This window comes from Hemiscyllium ocellatum, chromosome 48 (genome assembly GCF_020745735.1).
Source record: "Hemiscyllium ocellatum isolate sHemOce1 chromosome 48, sHemOce1.pat.X.cur, whole genome shotgun sequence".
Classification (NCBI taxonomy): domain Eukaryota; kingdom Metazoa; phylum Chordata; class Chondrichthyes; order Orectolobiformes; family Hemiscylliidae; genus Hemiscyllium; species Hemiscyllium ocellatum.
In genome coordinates, this window is record NC_083448.1 from 17,067,850 (window position 1) to 17,089,030 (window position 21,181).

Sequence of the window (21,181 nt, forward strand, 5' to 3'; positions counted from 1 at the left end):
AGAGAGCTGCCCCAGAAGTCTGGAGTCATTACAGCAAAACACTACCTGAGAAGCTGCCTGATATTGCCAGACTCTGTTTAGGGTCGTAGGCCCCCGCCTCTTCAACTGCCACCAGGACAGAACCCCACTGGTCCTCACCTACCACCCCACCAACCTCCGTATACAGCATATCATCCGCCGTCATTTCCGCCACCTCCAAACGGACCCCACCACCAGGGATATATTTCCCTCCCCTCCCCTATCAGCGTTCCGCAAAGACCACTCCCTCCGTGACTCCCTCGTCAGGACCACATCCCCCACCAACCCAACCTCCACTCCCGGCACCTTCCCCTGCAACCGCAAGAAATACAAAACTTGCGCCCACACCTCCCCTCTACTTCCCTCCAAGGCCCCAAGGGTTCCTTCCATATCCGCCACAAATTCACCTGCACCTCCACACACATCATTTACTGCATCCGCTGCACCCGATGTGTCCTCCTCTATATTGGGGAGACAGGCCGCCTATTTGAACACCTCGGACACCTGGACCAACCAACCAACCCAACCACCCTGTGGCTCAACACTTCAACTCCCCCTCCCACTCCACCAAGGACATGCAGGTCCTTGGACTCCTCCATCGCCAGAACATAACAACAGGACGGTTGGAGGAAGAGCGCCTCATCTCCCGCCTGGGAACCCTCCAACCACAAGGGACGAACTCAGATTTCTCCAGTTTCCTCATTTCCCCTCCCCCCGCACCTTGTCTCAGTCCCAACCCTCGAACTCAGCACCGTCCTCCTAACCTGCAATTTTCTTCCTGACCTCTCCGCCCCCACCCCACTCCGGCCTATCACCCTCACCTTGACCTCCTTCCACCTCTCACATCTCCATCACCCCTCCCCCAAGTCCCTCCTCCCTACCTTTTATCTTAGCCTGCTGGACACACTTTTCTCATTCCTGAAGAAGGGCTTATGCCTGAAACATCGAATTTCCTGTTCCTTGGATGCTGTCTGACCTGCTGCGCTTTGCAACACATTTTCAGCTCTGATCTCCAGCATCTGCAGCCCTCACTTTCTCCTTGTAGGCTCAGAGACAGCATCAGAATAAGAAATTTGCAGGAGAGAAAATGAGTTTCCACACTTGCAGACAGCTAGGTGCAGGTACGACGGGCCAAATGGCCTCATCTTGGGCTTGTCCACAAACATGCAAACCAGTTCCCCTTTGGCACATTGTCAGGAGTGAGTGCTGTGCTGCATTGAGTCAGCACTGAAATGGGGAGGGGAAATCAGTCAGGGAGGGACTGACCCCATCATTCCGTGAGGCTTTGCCTCTTCTGAGCATCTGTTCAAACAAGCTCCAGTCAGCGGATCAGGAATATGGAATGTCACTGTTGTTTAGAACTGCTGGGTACGAGGCGGCCACTGTGCACATAGAATTAAGACAGAAAAGGCTGGAGAATAATGGAGTGCCTGCAGTATGGAAGCAGGCCATTCAATGCATCAAGTCCACACTGACCCTCTGGACAGCATCCCATCCAGACACACCCGTTTCCCTGTAACCCAGCATTTACCATGCCTCATCCACTTAGCTTTCATATCCCTGGACAGTCTGCACAATCTAGCATGGTCAATCCACCTAACCTGGACTGTGGGAGGAAATGTGTGCACTCAGACACAGACAGTTGCCCACATATTATTACGTTTGGCTGCATCTGTGGAGACAGAAACAGAGTTCACATTTTGGGTCCAGTGACTCTTCTTCAGACAGCGTTCTGAAGGATCACTGTGCTTTTTCTCTCTCTCTCTTCACAGACGCTGGGTGACCTGCTGAGTTTCTCCAGCCCTTTGTGATTATATTTGAGACCTTCAGTGGCCACACTTATTAGTTTTATTTTCATGGCCACAGACCTGAGGTGCTAAGAACAATACTAACTGCCTCTCACCAACTTGACAGTTGCTGTGGCCTGCCTGCCTGCCTGCCCCTTCGGTCCTTAAGTCAGAAGGTAGCTCATTTCTTCCTTCCCAGTTGTGTGACTTCATGTCAAATTGTTTAATTCTTGGGGATGCTGCAGAAAGGGTTTCACATTCAAGGGGGCATCCAGAGAAGCAGGGCTGAGACTGGAGTGTGTGTACAAGGTGGAGAAAGTCACAAAGTCAGGCATAAAGACATTCTCAGAAATATTGTGACAATATTATGGCTTTTTGAGGTGTATTTTGTCATTTTGTTTTAATGAAGAAAAGTTGGGACAGATGGACAAGCAGTCTGTTCAAGCCAATTAAATCAGCAGTTTGGGGTGAGTCTTGATTTTATTTTAAAGTTAGAACCAAAGAAGGAGCCTGCCCAATTCTCTCACTGCTTTTATGGAGAGAGGGGCTTCATACGGGATGGAGTGCTTTAGTTCCCCATTTATTGGTTTTGATTTAGTTCCCCCACCTTCTCTCCTTGCATTCCCCCTCCCCTTCACATTTTTAACACAAACATTTGTCCTTATCAGGCTTTGCTTGTTCGTGTTTTACGAACCACGGTGTTTTTGTGGTGACTGAAAATACCGAATTCAAGTTTTTGCACAATGGTGTCTTTTAACTCTGTCACAAGACAGATGCACACAGCAGTGGGTGACTTGGAGAAAATATCAGCACTACTGCTGGGCTCCCTTTGGGTACAGTGGTAGGGTGGGGAATTTAAAAAAGATTAATAGAAGCTGCCTGATTAGGGGTTGGAGAGGTCAAGCTACCACTGCACCAGGATTTTAAGTTTAATCTTCAGGAACAGTTAACGGGGTCTTGAAGCTGGTTGTGGAAGCTCTTATTCCTCGCTCTGTCATGGCTAAAAGCTGGGGTTCTCTTCCTGCTACCAGAATTGCATGTGAGACAGTCAATTTTTCTGAATTTGCCTTTGCTCAGGGTGTATTTGTGGGAAGTTGTGAGATTGGAACAGTTGCTGGTTTCTAGTCAAATAATCTCAAGTTTTCTCATAGAATTTGTTTTGTTTGTATTTTAACTAAAGGGTAAGAATGAAGGGTGTTGAGCTGGAAGCTTATTCATTTGACCAATCAAATTGTATCTGGAACACAACACCACACATTCGGCCTTTGTAAAAATAAGAAATAGTTATGATCTGGACCATTTTCTTGAAATATTTTGAGGGTATTTGGTCTGGTCCATAACCAGTATAGATATGAAGAAGACATTGTTAAATATAAAAGGGTTCAGAAAAGATTTACAAGGCTATTGTTGGGATTAGAGGGTTTGTGCTGCAGGCGGAGACTGAATAAGTTGGGGCTTTATTCCCTGGAGCTTCAGAGGTTGAGAGGTGACCTTTTAAAGGTTTATAAAATCATGAGGGTCATGGATAAGGTAAATAGACAAGATCTTTTCCCTGGGATGGGGGAGTCCAGAACTTGCAGGCATATAATATAGAACCGTACAGCATGGTACCGGCCCTTTGGCCCTCGTTGTTGTGCTGGCTTTCTATCCTACACTAAGATCAGACTACCTACTTACCGTTCACTGCACTATGTTCCATGTGCCTAAGCAAGACTCCCTGAAACATCCTGAACGTATTTGACTCTACTACCACTGCTGGCAGTGCATTCCACACACCACCACCCTCAGTAAAGAACTGACCTCTGACATTTCCCCGAAACCTTCCTCCAATTTCCTTAAAATGATGCCCATTTGTGAAATATATTTCCGCCACTCTATCCATCCCTCTGATCATCTTGTACACCTCTGTCAAGTCACCTCTCATCCTTCTTCACTCCAATGAGAAAAGCCCTCACTTCCTCAGCCTACCTGTATAATTCCTGCCCTCCAGTCCAGGCTGGTTTAGGTTCAGGGAGGGAGGGGAAAGATTTAAAAGGGGCTTGAGGGGCAACTTTCTTATGCAGAGGGAAGTGCATGTATGGAATAAGCTGCCAAAGGAGATAGTGGAGGCTGGTATAATTCCAACATTTAAAAGGCATCAGAATGGGTATATAAATAGGAAGGGTTTAAAGGGATATGGGCCAAATGCTGGTAAATGGTACAAGATTAATTTGGGATATATGGTCAGGATAGATGAGTTGGACCAAAGGCTCTGTTTTCCTGCTGTATATCTCTATCATAAATAAAGCTGGAGGACAGGAATGTTTGAGAATGGTCAACCATGACAAGCAGTCAGTCCAAGCTGGAAGAAGCAAAGGGACTACAATTCCCAGCAGGCCACAGGCTACTGCGGAGCGCATGCGCAGTCTTGCCCCACAACAGACATCAGTGTCGTGAAGTGCCGGAAAGGATGCCAGTTGCCGCGGTGACGGGGCAGAGGTGGCGATGGCGGATGCGTTTCCCAGCCGGCGGCTTTTCGTCATTTTGACTCTTTCTCCCTGTCATTTCTCTTTGCGTCCTGGCTTCGGTTCAAACGAGCAAGAAATATGAACGGGTAAGCGCCGATGTTAAGAAAACGGGAAATTGCGATCGCGGGGTTGAACGGACGGCCCGTCACCAGCCGCTTTCTCTCAGCGCGCATGCGTCTTCGTGTGTGACGTGGTGGGCGGGTTGTGGATGATTGACGGCCGCCGACATCCAATCAGCTGGCTAGCTCCGGGGCCTGGGAGCCAGTGGGCGGGTCTATCAGGTGACAGGTGTGACAGTGCATTCCCAGGTAAGTGGGTTCAGAGAGGAAGAGTCACAGAGCTGTACTGCATGGAAATAAAGGCTTTGGTCTAACTCGTCCATGCTGACCAGACATCCTCAATTAATCTAGTCTTGTTTGCCAGCATTTGGCCCATATCCCTCCAAACCCTACCTATTCATATACCCATCCAAATGCCTCTTAAATGTTGCAATTGTACCAGCCTCCACCACTTCCTCTGGCAGCTCATTCCATACACGTACCACCCTCTGGGTGAAAAAGTTGCCCCTTAGGTCTCTCTTAAATCTTGCCCCTCTCGCCATAAACCTACGCCCTCCAGTTTTGGACTCCCCCACCGCCTTGTATATTTACCCTATCCATTCCTGAAGAAGGGCTCATGCCCGAAACGTCGAATCTCCTGCTCCTTGGATGCTGCCTGACCTGCTGCGCTTTTCCAGCAGCACATTTTCAGCCCCTATCCATGCCCCTCATGATTTTATAGACCTCAATCAGGACACCCCCCTCAGCCTCTGACGCACCACGGAAAATAGCCCCAGCCTGTTCAGACTCTCCCTACAGCTCAAAGTCTCCAACCCTGGCAACATCCTTGTCAGTATTTTCTGAACTCTTTTGAGTTTCATAATATCCTTCCAATGGGAGGGAGACCATAATTGCACCCAGTATTTGAAAAGGGGCCTAACCAATGTCCTGTACAGCTCCCTACTCCTATACTTGATGTTCTGACCAGTGTCTGCAAGATCCTAGCAGGTAATGCGCAAGGCTAAAGGAGCTGGTGCATGAGCAGCACATCTCCAATTCTGCATCCCTCCAAATTGGATAAACAGGTCTTTCTGCTATAGACGTGCGGTTTGCAACACGATTTGGCAGGAACATGATTGACGAATTGGGGGCACGTTTTTAAAGCACCAACATTTGAAATGTGTGGCCTGTAACACGATTGCATCGCCAACATTTCAAACTCTCTCTTTATAAAGCGTGATCCTTCTATAATGCCCTCTTGTGCAGGATTGCACACGAACGCAGTGATCACGTTATAGAAAACCTGCCTGTGCAGTCATTGAGATGTACAGCAAGGAAGCAGACCCTTCGGTCCAACTCATCCATGTTAACCAAATGCACTGGATAAATCTAGTCCTACTTGCCAGTATTGGGCCCATATCCCTCTAACCCCACCTTATTCATATACCCATCCAGATGTCTTTGTGTGTTAGGTTTCACCACTTCCTCTGGCAGCTCGTTCCGTACAAATACCACCCTCTGCATGAAAAAGTTACCCCTCAGGTCTCTTTCAAATCTTTCCCCTGTCACCTTAAGCCTATGACCTCCAGGTTTGGGCTCCCTCACCCTGGGGACCAGACCTTGGGTAGTTCTTGGCAGGGGAGGGGTTTAGGGGAAGGGAACATAGGAAGTCAGATTGTTCTTTTGGGCTCTATCCCCAACTAACAGTCACTCCTTACCTCCTGCCCTATCTTCTGCATATAATCCAATGTTTTTTTCGCTCCTGTTGGTTTTGAGGAAGGGTTGCTCAAGCCAAACTGTTGGTGCTGATATCTGTCCACTGATGCTGCCAGATCTGCTGAGCTTTTTCAGCAAATTCTGATGTTGTAGAGAAACAACAGGAGTAGGTTATTCAGCCCCTCAAGCTGATTTGTGGCTGAATTCCATATGCCCGCCTTGGTCCATTACCCTTGATGAAAAAACATTTAAATTTCTGTTTTTGATTCAGATTTTTATTGTCACATGTCCTGAAGTACAAAAGTTCAGGAGTACTGTGAAAACTATATCATGATGTGACACAGCTGCCATCTTTGGGGCAACTAGCTCAGGATAGCATCATTTCCAGATTCATTGAAATTCGTGTTAATGCTGTGCCCTCTTGTGGTGCAGTGGTACAATACAATATAATACAGTGCAGCACAGGAATGGGCCCTTTGACCCACGAAGCCTGTGCTGAGTCTCATGCTTATTTGGACCTTCTATCCTTCTGTTCGCCTCCCGTTGATGTATCTATCAAGATACGCCTTCTATGTTGCTAATGTGCCTGCTTCCAACACCATCACTGGCAGTGTATTCCAGGCACCCATCACCCTCTGTGTGAAAACTCTTCCTTGCTCTTCTCCCCTCAACTTCCTGAAAAGAAAGCAGAGTCTGGGTAGTGGGAAAAAAAATTTCAGACCAATAAAGGCCCTGTGGTGATGCAGTTTTAAAACCAAACACTGTACCCTCTTCTGACAGTCATGTCTCTGCTCCAGACCGAGATGCCCTGGTTCAAGTCCCACCCGCTGCACGTACGTGTAATAACGTATCTGAACAGATTGCTCAGAAAAATAGTTTAAATGAAAGTATCTGTCTCAGATACAAACTTTACAACTGAATCCAGCAGCCCCACCATTGGAGGTATACCTCACATCTCTTTGTGTGTATTTGTTTTTTCTGCTGATCAGGGCGGCACGGTGGCACAGTGGTTAGCACTGCTGCCTCACAGCGCCAGAGACCTGGGTTCAATTCCCACCTCAGGCAACTGACTGTGTGGAGTTTGCACATTCTCCCCGTGTCTGCGTGGGTTTCCTCCGGGTGCTCCGGTTTCCTCCCACAGTCCAAAGATGTGCGGGTCAGGTGAATTGGCCATGCTAAATTGCTCATAGTGTTAGGGGCAGGGGTAGGGGTAGGGGTATGGGTGGGTTGCGCTTCGGCGGGTCGGTGTGGACTTGTTGGGCCGAAGGGCCTGTTTCCACACTGTAAGTAATCTAAAAAAAAACCTGTTCAAAGATGTTATTCCACACTTCTGGAGCAGGTGGGACTCGGGGTCAGGGATAGAGACACTATAACTATACCACAGGAACCCCTATATGTATCAACTTACTTTTGAACATCTCTCCTGAATGGCCTGGCCCTAATTCTTCATCTGTTGCCTCCTGGTTCTAGAATTTTCAATCAGCAGAAATAGTTTATCTGTCTTTCCCTGTTGATGTCTTCAAGTGCATCTTTCTGGATATTAATGTAATATTAAAGGGTTAAATTGCACTGAGTGAACATTCTGGAAGTGGGTAGGGATGACAGTCAGCCAAGAATGCAAATGATTCCCACTCCAATTAGACAGTCATTTGCTGCTACTCCCCCTACTATTATCAGATTAAACTATCATTCAGGGCCTCCCATTCACAAATGCTTTCATAACTATCCCTCGAAGCTTGGTATGTCGCACCTGCATTGTCTTGGGGAATCACTGAGTCAGGAAATCGTCTGCATAATGATTCCCCAGGAATGTATATAAGGTATATATATTTACGTTACCTCTGAGGATGTTCTCATCCTACCGTTGTACCTGGGGTAATATGTGACTGTGGGTGAGTGGCCAGAGTATCTGTGAGCATTCCCAACTGACCGGTATAAAGGGGATGCGTTTTCTTTATTCAGGGCCTCTTTTGACTCTACCTCAAACACCTGCAAAGAGGCTCAAAGGGGTCACCCAGCTTGTACAAAGTTCAGTAAAGTTGAACAGTTTGCAGAAGTTGGTGTGTGCGAATTGAATCTCGTATGTGAAACCACAGGGAAAGAACCGAACAGGTCAATTCATTGAAAACAAGATGGGAGAGGTTACAGCAGTGCTGTTGATAATGTTAGTTTGGTCCCAGTTGAAGTGATGTGTGCAGTTCTGGTCACCACCTTACAGGAAGGACTTTATGAGAGAGGGTGCAGTGGAGATTTACCAGAATGTTATCCTGTGCTGGACCAAGAGTGACTGTCTGGAGTTCACCTCAGCAGAGAGCAGACTGAGGGAGGGGACCTGCTTGAGGTGCATGCAACTGAAGGTTATCGATAGGAAGACACCTTTCCCCATCATAGAGGGGATGTAAGGAAAAAGTGCTTCAACCAGAGTGTGGTGGGGTACCTGGAATCCATTGGCTCTGACAGTGGTAGAAGTGGGAACCATCACAGTGTTCATCCAGTCTTTTGATGAGCTTTTGAAGGATGAGAGTGCTGGAAAATGGCACTGGGTTTGATAGATGGTTGACATGTTTCCATCATCTTACCCTGGCTTGTCCTCTAGTGCCAGATCTTTGATATATGAAGGATGACTGGTTTCTGATGGGTTGCTCCTGTAAGTGAGGTGATGCCTTTCAGAAATGGATTTGCATGCTGCCTCGCTATACTTTGAGCATTGGAGTGTTTCGGGAAGGGACAGTCTGTTCTCAGGAAGGTCAGTGATTAGTGAGTACAAATATGAAAAGGGAGCTGAGTACAAGGTATTTTCACCCAGAAATATGTCTGTGATGTCATCCTGTCAGGGTGATGGAGGCAGAAACCTTCAGTACGTTGGGAAAAATACTTCATTATGTGATTGTCATGTCCTCCCTTACTGGGTACCTGTTTCATGACTGTTCCTCAGTTAGTACATACAGGCAGTGGACCTGTCATAACAATGTGTGCCTAATCTTTTGATATTCTGCCTAATTATTGTGTCCAGTTCTGATTTGTTTTGATTTATTATTGTCAGATGTAGCGAGGTATTGTGAAAGGTTTTGTTTAGCATGCAGTAACAGGCAGATCATACCTTATGGAGTGCATGAGGGTAATAGAACAGAGCAGAGAATACAGTGTTATAGCTGCAGAGAGCGACATTCTGCTTGGCACACTTTGGGAAGATGTGAGGGTCCTGTAGAGGAGATTGATCAGAATGATTCTTTAGCTGGGGGACATGGTTATATTGGAGAAGCTGGGGTTGTTCTGCTTGGAGCTAACAAGGTTGAGGGGAGATTTAACAGAAATATACAAGATGATGACAGGTTTAGATAGGTTAGACAAAAGCTGTTCCTTCGAGCTGGTGGGGTCCAGAGACTAGGTGGTGCTGATTTAAGGATTTCGGGAAGAGATTGTGGCAAGATGTGAGGTAGAAGATTTTTAAGCATCCACTGGTCATGTGGAACCTGCTGCCCCTGATGTATGGTGGAAGTGGAGACAAGAACAGATTAGAGAATAATTAGATGGACACTTGAGGGAAATAAACTTGCAGACTGAAAGCAATTGGAATGATTTGATTCCTGTGCAGAGAGCGAGCATGAAATGGATGGTTCGATGGGCTTCATTTGTTACTACACTGATACTGGATTGTTCAACCCTGAACAGTATGAGAACAGAGTAACTTGGTGCGTGCAGTTTGTGTGAGAGCTGGGGCAGCTTTCTGTGACCCTCACACCCAGATCGTGCTCACTCTAGTTCCTGGGAGTATTTTGGGATTCTGTGTGAAAGTGGTACAGAATAGTTGTAAGGCAATACTCTAGTTGCAATAGAGTATTGCCTACTAACCCACCTCGCTTTTTTCTTTCCTGCTTCAGGACTTCAGTTCCTCCCTGGCAGAACTGTATGCTGTGCTTGACACAACTTGGAATCGTTGACAGCTGATCATTGCTTCTTCCCCTCCTTTTGCCATGGGAAGGTAAGTCCCAGGGTTGTGGGCAGTAACTCTGCAGTATGTCCAAACGGTTGGTGGGAATGGGAAATCTTGCTGTAGTCCAGACACCTCTGCTTGACATATCGGTCAGCTTCTGCTGACAGGATGGTCACATTTCATTTGCTCAGGACTGTGATTGGTTCTTATTTTGCTCTTGCTGGTGGAGCATGTTTGAATTTTAATCAAAATGTGTGCCTAATTTTTTTGATTACGAGGCAGTTTGCGGCAGGAATAATAGTGGTCAGAGTACATCGAGAAATGAAGACTGGCTTTTGCACATACCCTTGACCATCTCATAATGTCCTCCAGTCACTGAAGGTTTTGTAATGAAAAAGTGAATGAATGCAAACATTGAATGAATGAATTTACAGTGAAGGAACAGCAGCAGCAGCAACCCATTTGCATGCAGCAACTTATTGCAAACTACAACGTGATGCTTCATGAGCAGATCATCAGCTTCTGTGATCTTGGTTAAGAGAGGACTGTTTCCTGGGACATGGTCTGGGGGGACACAATGGCTCAATGGTTAGCACTGCTGCCTCATAGCGTCTGGGACCCGGGTTTGATTCCACCCTCGGGTGACTATCTGCATGGATTTCCTCCAGGTGCTCCAGATTCCTCCCAGAGAGTGTAAGTGTGCAGCTGAGGTGGATTGGCCATGCTAAACTGCCCATAGTGTCCAGGGATGTGCAGGCTAGGTGGGTTACCTATGGGAAATGCAGGGTTCCAGGGATAGGTGTTTGTTTTGAGTGTGATGCTTTTCAGAGGGTTGGTGTGGACGCGATGGGCTGAATGTCTTGCTTCCAAGCTGTCGGGATCCTATAATCTTTGCCTGAATGGGAGTCTCTGTTTAACCTGTAACCTGAAAGCCGTTTCCTGTAATAGTGCAGCACCGCCTGACTGCATGTGTGCCTTGTTTGGTTTGGTTCTTGAAGCTGCGGCCTTGTGTGTCGGAGCTTTGAGGGCAGGCAGCTGGTAAGCAAGATTGGTTTCTGTATAAAATACATGAATCTGCTCAATCAGTAAACTCAAGGATGATCGTCCCGAAATTACTGATTGGCATGGAGTGAACTGAAGAGCCAGTTTTGAAATTGCAAACGGAGATTAATTCCCGTGTGGAAAAGTAGCAGTTTTGCCAGGTTGTGATCTCTCTTGAAGTATTGTTACATTTTTTGATCAAGACCTTTTCTCTTCGTTAGGTTCTGCATCTCTTGTTTATTCCCAGCTTCGTGGCATTTCAGCGTCTCTGCTTCCACCTGCCCACGTCCATTCAACACCACTTTCCGTCAGTTGACAGCTCTCGCACTGATTGTTGTCATCTTAACTTTACTATATGTTCTGCTCGTTTTGGATCAGAATGGATGGGGACGGTTATACCAGGACAAAGGAGATAGGTAATGTATAAGGTGCTGCTTCTGTCTGCGTCGGTGAGCATTACCAAACGTCTGAACTTGTTTCAGGGAGCTTTTTTAGGTGTCGATCCAAAACCGTCAGCACTCTGTGAATACTGTCCAGCTCGAAAACAGATCCTTTGAACGCTGGAAATCCTGTTCCCCCATCATTCCTTCCCCTGCATTCACCTCTTACGTTTTCCAGCAATGATCCCTTCCAGGCCCACCTCTAAGACTTTAAACCTAATCTTGAATGCAAGTCAGATTTTCATTACTGTAGCACCTGACTCAACCTCAGGCTATTGCAAAGCACTGTGTAGCCAAGAAGTACAGCTGCAGTTTATTCATTATTGTAACCCGAGACTTGAGCCTAGAATGCCAGGTCCTCGAGTACACAAGACGGGGTTGTGCAGCAACATGTGTTTTTCTCAAGTTGATAGCAAAAATGAAATTGCTCCTCCTTCTCTGTAACATTTGTTTCTGAATTTAAGAGAACTGTTCATACCCAAGATGGGGGAGAAATGCAAGGATATGCTTGGGAAAGGAAACAGCAGCTTGAGAAGTTTTCCTGATTTCATTTTACCGCTAGTGCTCCCATGAGACATGTGGTTGGAATTTACTCAATGTAACCTGAGCTCTTTAACTGTACTTTTGTAACCTCTGGTCACAAGTACTTCAATGGTCCCCAGTTATATAGAACCTGGGACAGGAGAGCACAGGAACAGGCTCTTCGGCCCATCATGTCTGTGTGGCCATTATGCTGTTCTAAAGTAATCCCATCTGGCTATACATGGTACACATCCCTCTATTCCCTTTGTGTACATGTGGTTGTCTAAATGCCTCTTAGACTTTGCTATTCTCTCTGCTTCTGCCACCTCCCTGGCAGCATGTTCCAGGCACCAACTCCCCTCTGTGTAAAACAAAACTTTCCTTGCACATCTCCCTGAAATTTTTCCCTTGTTTCCTGAAAGCTGTGCCCCCTGGTATTTGACATTTCCATCTTGATTATTTCCCTTATCCATGCATTTCATAATTTTATAATTTTGGTTAGGTCGCCCCCTCAGCTCCAATGCTCCAGCAAAAGAAATCCAGGTTTGTCCAACCTTTCCTGATAGCTAATACTCTCCAATCCAGGTAAATCTCTTTGCCCTTTCTCTCAGGCCTCCACGTCCTTTCTGGAGCATGGTGACCACAGACTCTTCACTATCTCTGCATCTTTTTCCAGCCTGTCATCCTTCTGAGATTTCTGTGATTCTCTTAAATGTGGCTTCTTCGCCATCTCCAGTTTCAATTACTCCAACGTTGGTCGCAACTCCTTCAGCTGCCTTTGTTTCTGCCTTCAGCAACTTTTCCAATTGGTAACCACTTTCTAGTTGTACCGTGTTCCTGAATGCAAGGTATTTGACGAGACATTTTATCACCAGCCTTCATATCCCTTCCCATAGATGACTGTCACCTTTTGACTTGGAATAGAACAGCAAAGAAGAGTCACCTATGTTAAAGGCAAATACAAGTCCTTTGTGCTGTTTAACCTTCTTCCTTCTTGTCCTCCTCCTCCTCACAGGTATTTTACCAAATTGTTGGAGATGGAAGCTACCGATATTAAGAACCCTTATTTAAACTACGGCATCGTGATAGACTGCGGAAGCAGTGGCTCGAGACTCTTTGTGTACTGCTGGCCAAGACACAATGGCAATCCACACGATCTGCTGGATATCAAACAGATGAGGGGCAGGAACAGACAACCTGTCGTGATGAAGATCAAACCAGGTGAGAATAGGTGTCGTCACCAACTGGGGGCCCTTCCTTTCAGCAAAGGGTGTCTCATCCACATCTGGATCGAATTCAAATCTCGTACAGGTCTTCCTGCTGTAACGTGCAATTCGTTAACATAAATTTTCTGTAACGCTGTTGACAAAGCTGGGGCACTGTTTCTAAAACACAAACATTTGAGATGTGTTGGCAACACTTTAAACCATGTTTCTGAGGCCCGATTTTTCGATAATGCAGGGTTGCACAAGAACACCAGCATTGTGTCACAGAACAACTCCCTGCACTCTGTTTTAGATGGTCCACTGTTATGGTGGAGAAGGGAGAAGCCATTGCTTCAATCAGAAATGTAAAATCACTGACCAGCGTCTCGAGGGGAGATGAGAATGTTTTGGGATCTGCGTTGTTCCTACCGGGAATGCTTCAGCCAAATAGGCAGTGGAAGCTGATCCCATCATTTTTGTTGAAAGGATGTTGGAAACGTAATGCAGGATGTGGAAGGTACAGTGAGGCGAACAAAAGGTAGGAAATGTTCAGAGCAGCAGCACAGGCAGATTGAGCTGAATACAACCTCCTGTCTGGTTCAAAGAGTTTTTGTTTTCAGTAGGTGTGGAGGGGAGCAAGGGAGAGACAGGAGCATTCTCTGTGTTAAATAACAGGCAGACTCTCCAAGTGTCAGGCCCGTTTCTCTGTTAGATGTGTTGATTTCTGCTGGGTTTTTGCAGCAAATATTGTTTGCGTGAATACTGGCAGATGATTTGTTTGTAGGGACTGTAGAGAAGTAGAGCCCTATCCCAGCCATCGTACTGAGGGACAGTACAGGGTATTCTGTTCTGCTCTTCTTAGACTTGCCTCAACTCCTGCTGTTGGCTGGTGTTTCACTTTCCATCAGCTCAGTCGCTGCCACCTTGCAGTGGGTTCTGCATTCGGAGTGTAACACAGAATGGCAGCATAACTCCCAGGCTCACTCCAGAGACTGCTTCTTCATAATTTCCATTGGAAAATTAAAACCAGCAGAGCAGCTGTCTCATTCGCCCCTCCTTTTAAGATTTTAGAATGAAGTCCATTAGGACTCGGGTATTTGTCAGCTCACAGTGCCAACAGCTTGCAGTACCACATCCCTGGAAATTGTGAATTTCCAGAGTTCCTCCCTCTATTTGATTTGCTGATTTGTAGCTACCACTGGGATGTTACTTGTATCAGAGACTGGTACAAAACACCTCTTCAATACATCTACCAGTTCCTTAATTATTAATTCTCCAGCTTAGCTTTGTAAAGAATCAGAACTCATGTCTGTGTATTACAAATATTTATACACACAAAGGGTTCTTTGTACAGAAAATCTTTCCAACTTTTTTTATATTTCTGACTAGCTTTCTCTTGTACTCTCATTTTCCCCTCTGTTGGTCAGAATGTGAAAATTAGTCCCATTTCAGTGGGTGACTAGCACTAATTGAACATTGATTCATTTAGAAGAAAGTTGGATTAAACATTGGAGGTTGAAAGGAATAGAAAGGTATGAAAATGGACGGGTGAAATGTTCCAAATCGAGGGGAGTGATTTGGTGTGGAGTCAAAGCACCAACAGATTGAATGGTGCGTTTACTGTTGTGAAACTTGGCTGTGTTTCAAAGTCACCATAAGACCATAGGAGTGGAAGTAAGGCCATTCAGCCCATTAAGTCCACTCCGCCATTCAATCATGGCTGATGGGCATGTCAACTCCACTTACCCGCATTCTCCCCATAGCCCTTAATTCCTCATGACATCAAGAATCTATCAATCTCTGCCTTGAAGACATTTAGCGTCCCGGCCTCTACTGCACCCTGTGGCAATGAATTCCACAGGCCCATCACTCTCTAGCTGAAGAAATGTCTCCGCATTTCTGTTCTGAATTGACCCCCTCTAATTCTAAGGCTGTGTTCACGGGTCCTAGTCTCCACGCCTAACAGAAACAATTTCCTAGCGTCCACCCTTTCCAAGCCATGTATTATCTTGTAAGTTTCTATTAGATCTCCCCTTAATCTTCTAAAGTCCAATGATCAGTGGGTATTGAGAGCTGTGACGTCTGCAAAGAAAACTCTGCTTTCTAGTATTCTAAAAAACATGGCCTGAAACGGGCTGTGAATTGCATGAAACTTAGATGAAACAAAAATCCAAAAGAACTGGAATGCTGGGAATCCGAAATTGCTTAAAAAGCTCAGGTGGTTCTATCACCATGTGGTTTCCTGTACATGGGGAAACAAAATGTAGGCTCGATGTTATGAAGATGTGGGTGTACTGTACCTTTTAAGAGAGTTAAGCACAGGTAGAGCTACCTGACAGCACCAAGTGTTCACAATAAGGTAACAATGTAATACTTGGTCGAAAGCTAGATTAGCTGGTTGCCTGGAAACCGCAGCACAGATTCAAATTAGGCCACTCGGTTTAAATTATACCCCGAAAAATACTAAACTCCAATCCAGTTTGAATTTAGTATATTGACAACCTTAAAATCCAATGCCTTGTGAGTATAAGACTGGAGAAAATTGAACAGTTGAGAGGAGAACTGCCCAACTACCAGCATGTAAAAAGACTGCCTGAAAAATAGCTGTCTTAAAAGTACCATTATTGATCAGTAACCTCTGAAGCAGAAAGCCCAAAGGAGAAGAAAAGAAGACAGGATTACAGAGAAAACGAAAGCTGCCTGGTTTTCAGATTAGAAGTTTTGTTTTGGAAATCATAATTGGGAGTTTTATCGGACTAGTATTATCAAAGGGAAAGTAAAAGACAGGTTAGAGGAAGGACTTAGAAATAGTTGTTAGTTAATTATTCTCTGTTATTCTTAAAGAAATGAAGTTGTTAATTTTTCCTTTAACTAGTTCCATGCCTCTCGAATTTTCACAGATTACTGCACAGGGTAAATCTTTGCTGTGTTGCTGGTTTTAAATTAAGAAGGAGAGTTTATCCCATGTTGTAACACTAGGTGACCACTTTGCAGAACACCTATACTCTGTCCAGTTGCCAACCACTTTAACACAGCACCCTGTTCCCTGGAGAAAGTGAGGTCTGCAGATGCTGGAGATCAGAGCTGAAAATGTGTTGCTGGAAAAGCACAGCAGGTCAGGCAGCATCCAAGGAACAGGAAATTCGACGTTTCGGGCATAAGCCCTTCATCAGGAATCATCCTGTTCCCTGGCCAACATCTCTGTCTCAGGCTTGCTGCAGTGCTCCAGCACAGCTCAGTGCAAGCTGGAAGAACAGCAACACCTTTTCTGATTGGGGATGCTCGAGCTTTTGGATTCAATATCGAGTTCAACTATTTTAGGGCTTGAAGCACCTTCTCCCATGTCCTTCTCCTAACCCCGACACACCAGGCCCTGTTATCACATGGTCCGCTATTACACACATAGTTCCCATTAGCAGCTAATCACCCTCCTAAGCTGATCGTTATCCACTCTGTTATCCAACTGTTCTCTCTTTGGGCTCTATCCCCATTTATCACTTACTCCGTATCCCTTCCTGTCTTCTGCATGGGTAAAAAGACACCTTTTCCTGGCTACCATCATTTCTGAGGAAGGGTTCACTGGACCAGACTTTGAAGTGTACTTTCCCTCCATGAAAGTTGGGTATTTAGCAGCACTTTCATCGCAATTCATGCCTTTGTTCTTTCCCAAGCACTGAATTATTGTGGACTGATAGAGCACAGTGCATGGTCATCAGTCACAAACTGAGAAGTGTTAAAATCATGTTGACTATCCTGTGTCAGATTTCTCCCGGCTACAAGATCTCAGTCTACTGAGAATTATATTCTGATGCAACATCAGTATTCATCTTTATTTGAAAATTCCACCTGCATAATGTACTCGCCAGTCCACCTGGATGTGGTCATGTCTTTTAACAAGAGTCCAGGTCCACTGACGCAAATTGGTCATGTGACAGCCATTGAGCTGGAGCTGGGGGACCAGGAGTCATAGCAACACTTGCAGTGAGTGCTCGAATGACGGCACATGTGCTCTGCTCCATTTATTGCTTTGGAAGAAATCGTTTTGCTTCATTGTCTCTTTTTGTGTTTTTTTTGTTCCACAGGAATTTCAGAGTTGGCAGCCACACCGGAGAAATCTAGTGATTACCTGGCACCTCTCCTGAATTTTGCAGCAGATCACATTCCTCACTCGAAGCACCGAGAGACTCCTCTTTATATCCTGTGTACAGCTGGGATGAGGGTTTTACCTGAAAAGTAATGGTTTTCTGTTATTTCATTAAAAGAAAACTCAGCTCCTTCCACACCCAGAGCCCCTCATCCTCCCCCATACTCAGGGACTTTGGCCCATTCCCTCTGCTACGCTGGTTTAACACTCTAGCAAGATGTGTAACAGATAGAGCAGAATTGGGAAGCAGATGTCACTGTGTGGGACAGCATTGATGACCCACACCGAGTTGTTTTTTGAGGAGATGGCATTGAGCTGCTGCCTTTAACCATGTCAGGCATTGTCTGAATATGGACATGGTGCTCCTCGGGAGGTAATTCCAGGGTTTTGACTAAGTGACACTGAAGCAATGACAATACAGCTGGTTCTTCTATAACACGCATTTTGTCAGTGCGAATTGGCCATAACGTGATTGATGAATTGTGGATGTTTGTTGCATGACACAAACCTCCTGCTGAATGGGTATATCAGGTTTTCCATCGTGTGATTTCCTACAGTGCAGTTTCCCACAGCATGAGTTTCTATAGCCTGAGGTTGCAGAGGAACGCAACCCCGTGGTGATACAGCAGAATGACCTGTATTGTTCCAAGGCAGGATGACATGTGGCTTGTGGCATGACAGGGGGCTTGCAGCTGGTGGGGTTTCCCATGTTTCTGTTGTCCTTGTCCTTCCATGTGGTCGACCTTGTGGGTTTAGAAGGTGTTGTCAGAGCAACCTTGCTGATTGACTACATTGCATCTTGATGGTACACACCGGAGCTGCCATGTGTTGGTGGTGATGGGGTGCTAACCACGTCAGCGAATGTGTTCAAGGGATCTGGAGTTTCCACAGCACAGTAAAGCCCTTCAGCCTATTATGTGTATATTGGTCTACTGAGGTCCTTTTTTCATGCACTTGGCCTGTCGCCTTGTATACTATGGCCCATTAAATGTTAAGTTGTGGTGGTTCCCACTTGTACCACCTTACCAGGCAGTGAGTTCCAGGATACTGTCTGGGTGAAAAACATTCTTCCTGCCCTTGACCTTCATTCCTCAATCAAGTCAGCTTCTTGAGTGTTATTGGACTGCACCTATCCAGGTAAATGGAGAATATTCATCATACTCCTGACTTGTGTCTTGTAGATGGTGCAAAGGTATTGGTCAGACAGGAGGTGAGTTACGTGTTGCAGTGTGCCAACCCTCTGACCTGGTCTTGCAGCCACTGTATTCATATGGTGACTCCAATTCAGTTTCTGGTCAATGACCACCACCCCACCCCCAGGATGTTGGTCATAAGGGATTCAGTGATGGTCATGCCATTGAATGTCAAGGGAAGGTGTTTAGCTTCTTTCTTGTTGGAGATGGACATTGCCCAGCAATTGTGTGACATAAATGTTACATAGCACTTACCATCCCATGCCTGGCTACTGTCCAGGTCTTGTTGCATTTGGATATAGACTGCTTCAGTACCTGATTCATTGTGAATGAAGCTGCTGAAGGTTGCTGGGCCTTGACCTCCAGCAGCCAAGACCATTTTCCCTTGTGCTAGTTGTGATTCCAACCAATCGAGCGTTAGCCTCCAACACCCACCAACTCCCAATTTTGCTCAGGTACCTTGGTGCCACAGTCAGAGGCTGCATTACCATCACCTCTGGAGTTCAGCCCCTTTATCCACATTCCAACCAAGACTGTGATGAGGTAAGGAGCTCGGTGGCTCATGTGGAACCCAAACTGTGCATCAGTGAGCAGCTTATTCCTTTGCAGGTGCCTTGAGACAGCACTGTCAGTGATCCCTTCCAGCATTTGCTTGTGATGGACACTAGACTGATGGGGCAGGAATTTGGCTGAGAGGAGTTTGCCCTGCCTTTTGTTGACAGGACATGTGCAGTTTCCCACAGTGTGAGGTGTGCAGTGAGTTAGCTGATCTCAGTTCTTGGTAATGGTGGAGACAGCACACGAGGTCTCCATGATTCCTGCTGGGTTGGTGGCAATAGAAATCCACTTTCAGGTCTGCTCTGTGCCTGTTGGACATTTTCCCCTTCAGAAGTCTGTTTGGCAGCAAACTAGCCTCAACTGTCCCACCCTGACTGTCAGGAGCTCACTGCCATTTCGTGATTAATCACAGAGACATGTTCAACAGAGGCCCATCGAAACATTCCCTCACCTGAGTCACTTCAAGAAAGGGGAGCCGAGAGCATACTCTGGTGGTTGTTGCACACAGTGTCTCTCCAAGTGTTGACCACAGTTAATTTTGCTCTTTCAGCCAGCAAAATGCCATCCTTGAAGATCTCCGTACAGATATTCCACTGAACTTTGACTTCCTCTTCGCAGACTCTCACGCAGAAGTCATTTCAGGCAAGCAAGAAGGTATGTACTCAGCAATGACAGTACTGTTGGGGAGATTGGGCGAGCAGTTCTGAGGCTTGAAGTGAATTGTTGAGCTGGTGAGCAAATGCACTAAACATTTGCTGAAATGTTAACAGGGGAATCTGCAGCAGTAGCAGTCAGCTTGTTCCATTTTGTTCAGTCCAGTGTGTTATTCATAGAAGATATGCTATGGGACGTTACTGTGTCATTAGAAGATGTGTATTGAACATGTGTACTATCCAAGCAGATAGTCTATTGGCTCAGGAAGTAGATCCTGTTTAACTTGAATCAGGCGAACGAAGCAAATAGAGTTTATGACCAAAACCACAACAAAGTCTTCTAGTGGAAGCAGAATTGTTCCACTTGTAAAATTCCCTGAGTGGAGGATAGTTTGGAAATGTGTACATGTCGTCAGTCACAGCCTTTAAAGCATTGTGCTGTTCAGGTATGGGAGAATGACTCACTCCATCAGCATTTCTGATACTTAAGATGGGATCGTGTCATTGGGTAGCCTGCATTTGCCACTGTGTTGTCAGAATCGCTCTGGCACAGAATGTGGTCTGATAATGCAAGTTGAGGCTCCTGTCCCTGTTTGACCATGGTACCTGTGCACCAAGACAAGGTGAATGTTTGTGACTCACACACCCAAACGGTCTGAGATTTGGTGCCTGAGGTTTGGTTGGGTGCAGCTTATGCTTTGAGGCAGTTTGAAATTGAGCCTGTTTTGGCAAGCTTTTTATTATCTTAACTTTCTGTTCAAGTTAATTCACCCATCGCCGAATGTGAAATTTGCCAACACAATTGGCACCATTTCAGAGTGTTGTTCTTTTTATCGGATAACCTTTTTACATCATGAAGATTCCTTAATTTATCAGTGTGGTGATGCTGTTGCTTTAAGAGTTGTACTTTGACCTGGTTTTTCTGTGAATAAAGTTTGAGACAAAGGTGGAAACTGGTCTGCTGACAGCCAATAATGTAAACAGCTTGTGAGGCTTTGGGGGTTTTTTGATCAAGTTGGTACAATAGGAGCAGCCTGAACGGGTGGGATCAAGCTCCCGCAGAACCAGGATTTCTGCAGTTGCCGGTGTCTTGAAACTACAACAGCTAAAAGCTGGGGTTCCCTTCCTGCTGTGAGAATTACATGTGAGACAGTCTGTTTTACTGAATTTGTCTTTGCCAAGAGTGTGTTCATGGGATGTTACCATATTGGAACAGGACATAGTAGGAGTTAATATAGCTACTATTTAATTAAGCATTTTGATAGAGTTACAGTTAAGCCATCTCCTTTTTTTGCTATTTGTTCTGTCTGTATTTTAACTGTGGTGTAAAAATAAAGTGTGTTTTGCTTAAAGTTGAGAGGTTTGACCAATTGAGTTGCATCTGGAATAGAGCGCCTTTAAAATAAATAGAAGTTGGGGTCTTGT

The 21,181-nt window shown here is 45.7% G+C and overlaps 1 protein-coding gene across 2 annotated transcripts in view; it reads left to right on the plus strand.

Moving 5' to 3' along the window:
- The first annotated feature begins 4,244 nt into the window (after positions 1–4,244).
- entpd4 (ectonucleoside triphosphate diphosphohydrolase 4) overlaps positions 4,245–21,181 on the plus strand; it is a 31,176-nt gene continuing 14,239 nt past the window's right edge. For both annotated transcript variants that reach the window (XM_060856547.1, XM_060856548.1), the window contains exons 1-6: positions 4,245–4,398; positions 9,948–10,048; positions 11,263–11,457; positions 13,019–13,224; positions 17,291–17,441; positions 19,654–19,757. In XM_060856547.1, the coding sequence (XP_060712530.1) occupies positions 10,041–10,048; positions 11,263–11,457; positions 13,019–13,224; positions 17,291–17,441; positions 19,654–19,757 (664 nt within the window). In that variant the 5' untranslated portion in view covers positions 4,245–4,398; positions 9,948–10,040. The remainder of the gene's footprint in view (positions 4,399–9,947; positions 10,049–11,262; positions 11,458–13,018; positions 13,225–17,290; positions 17,442–19,653; positions 19,758–21,181) is intronic.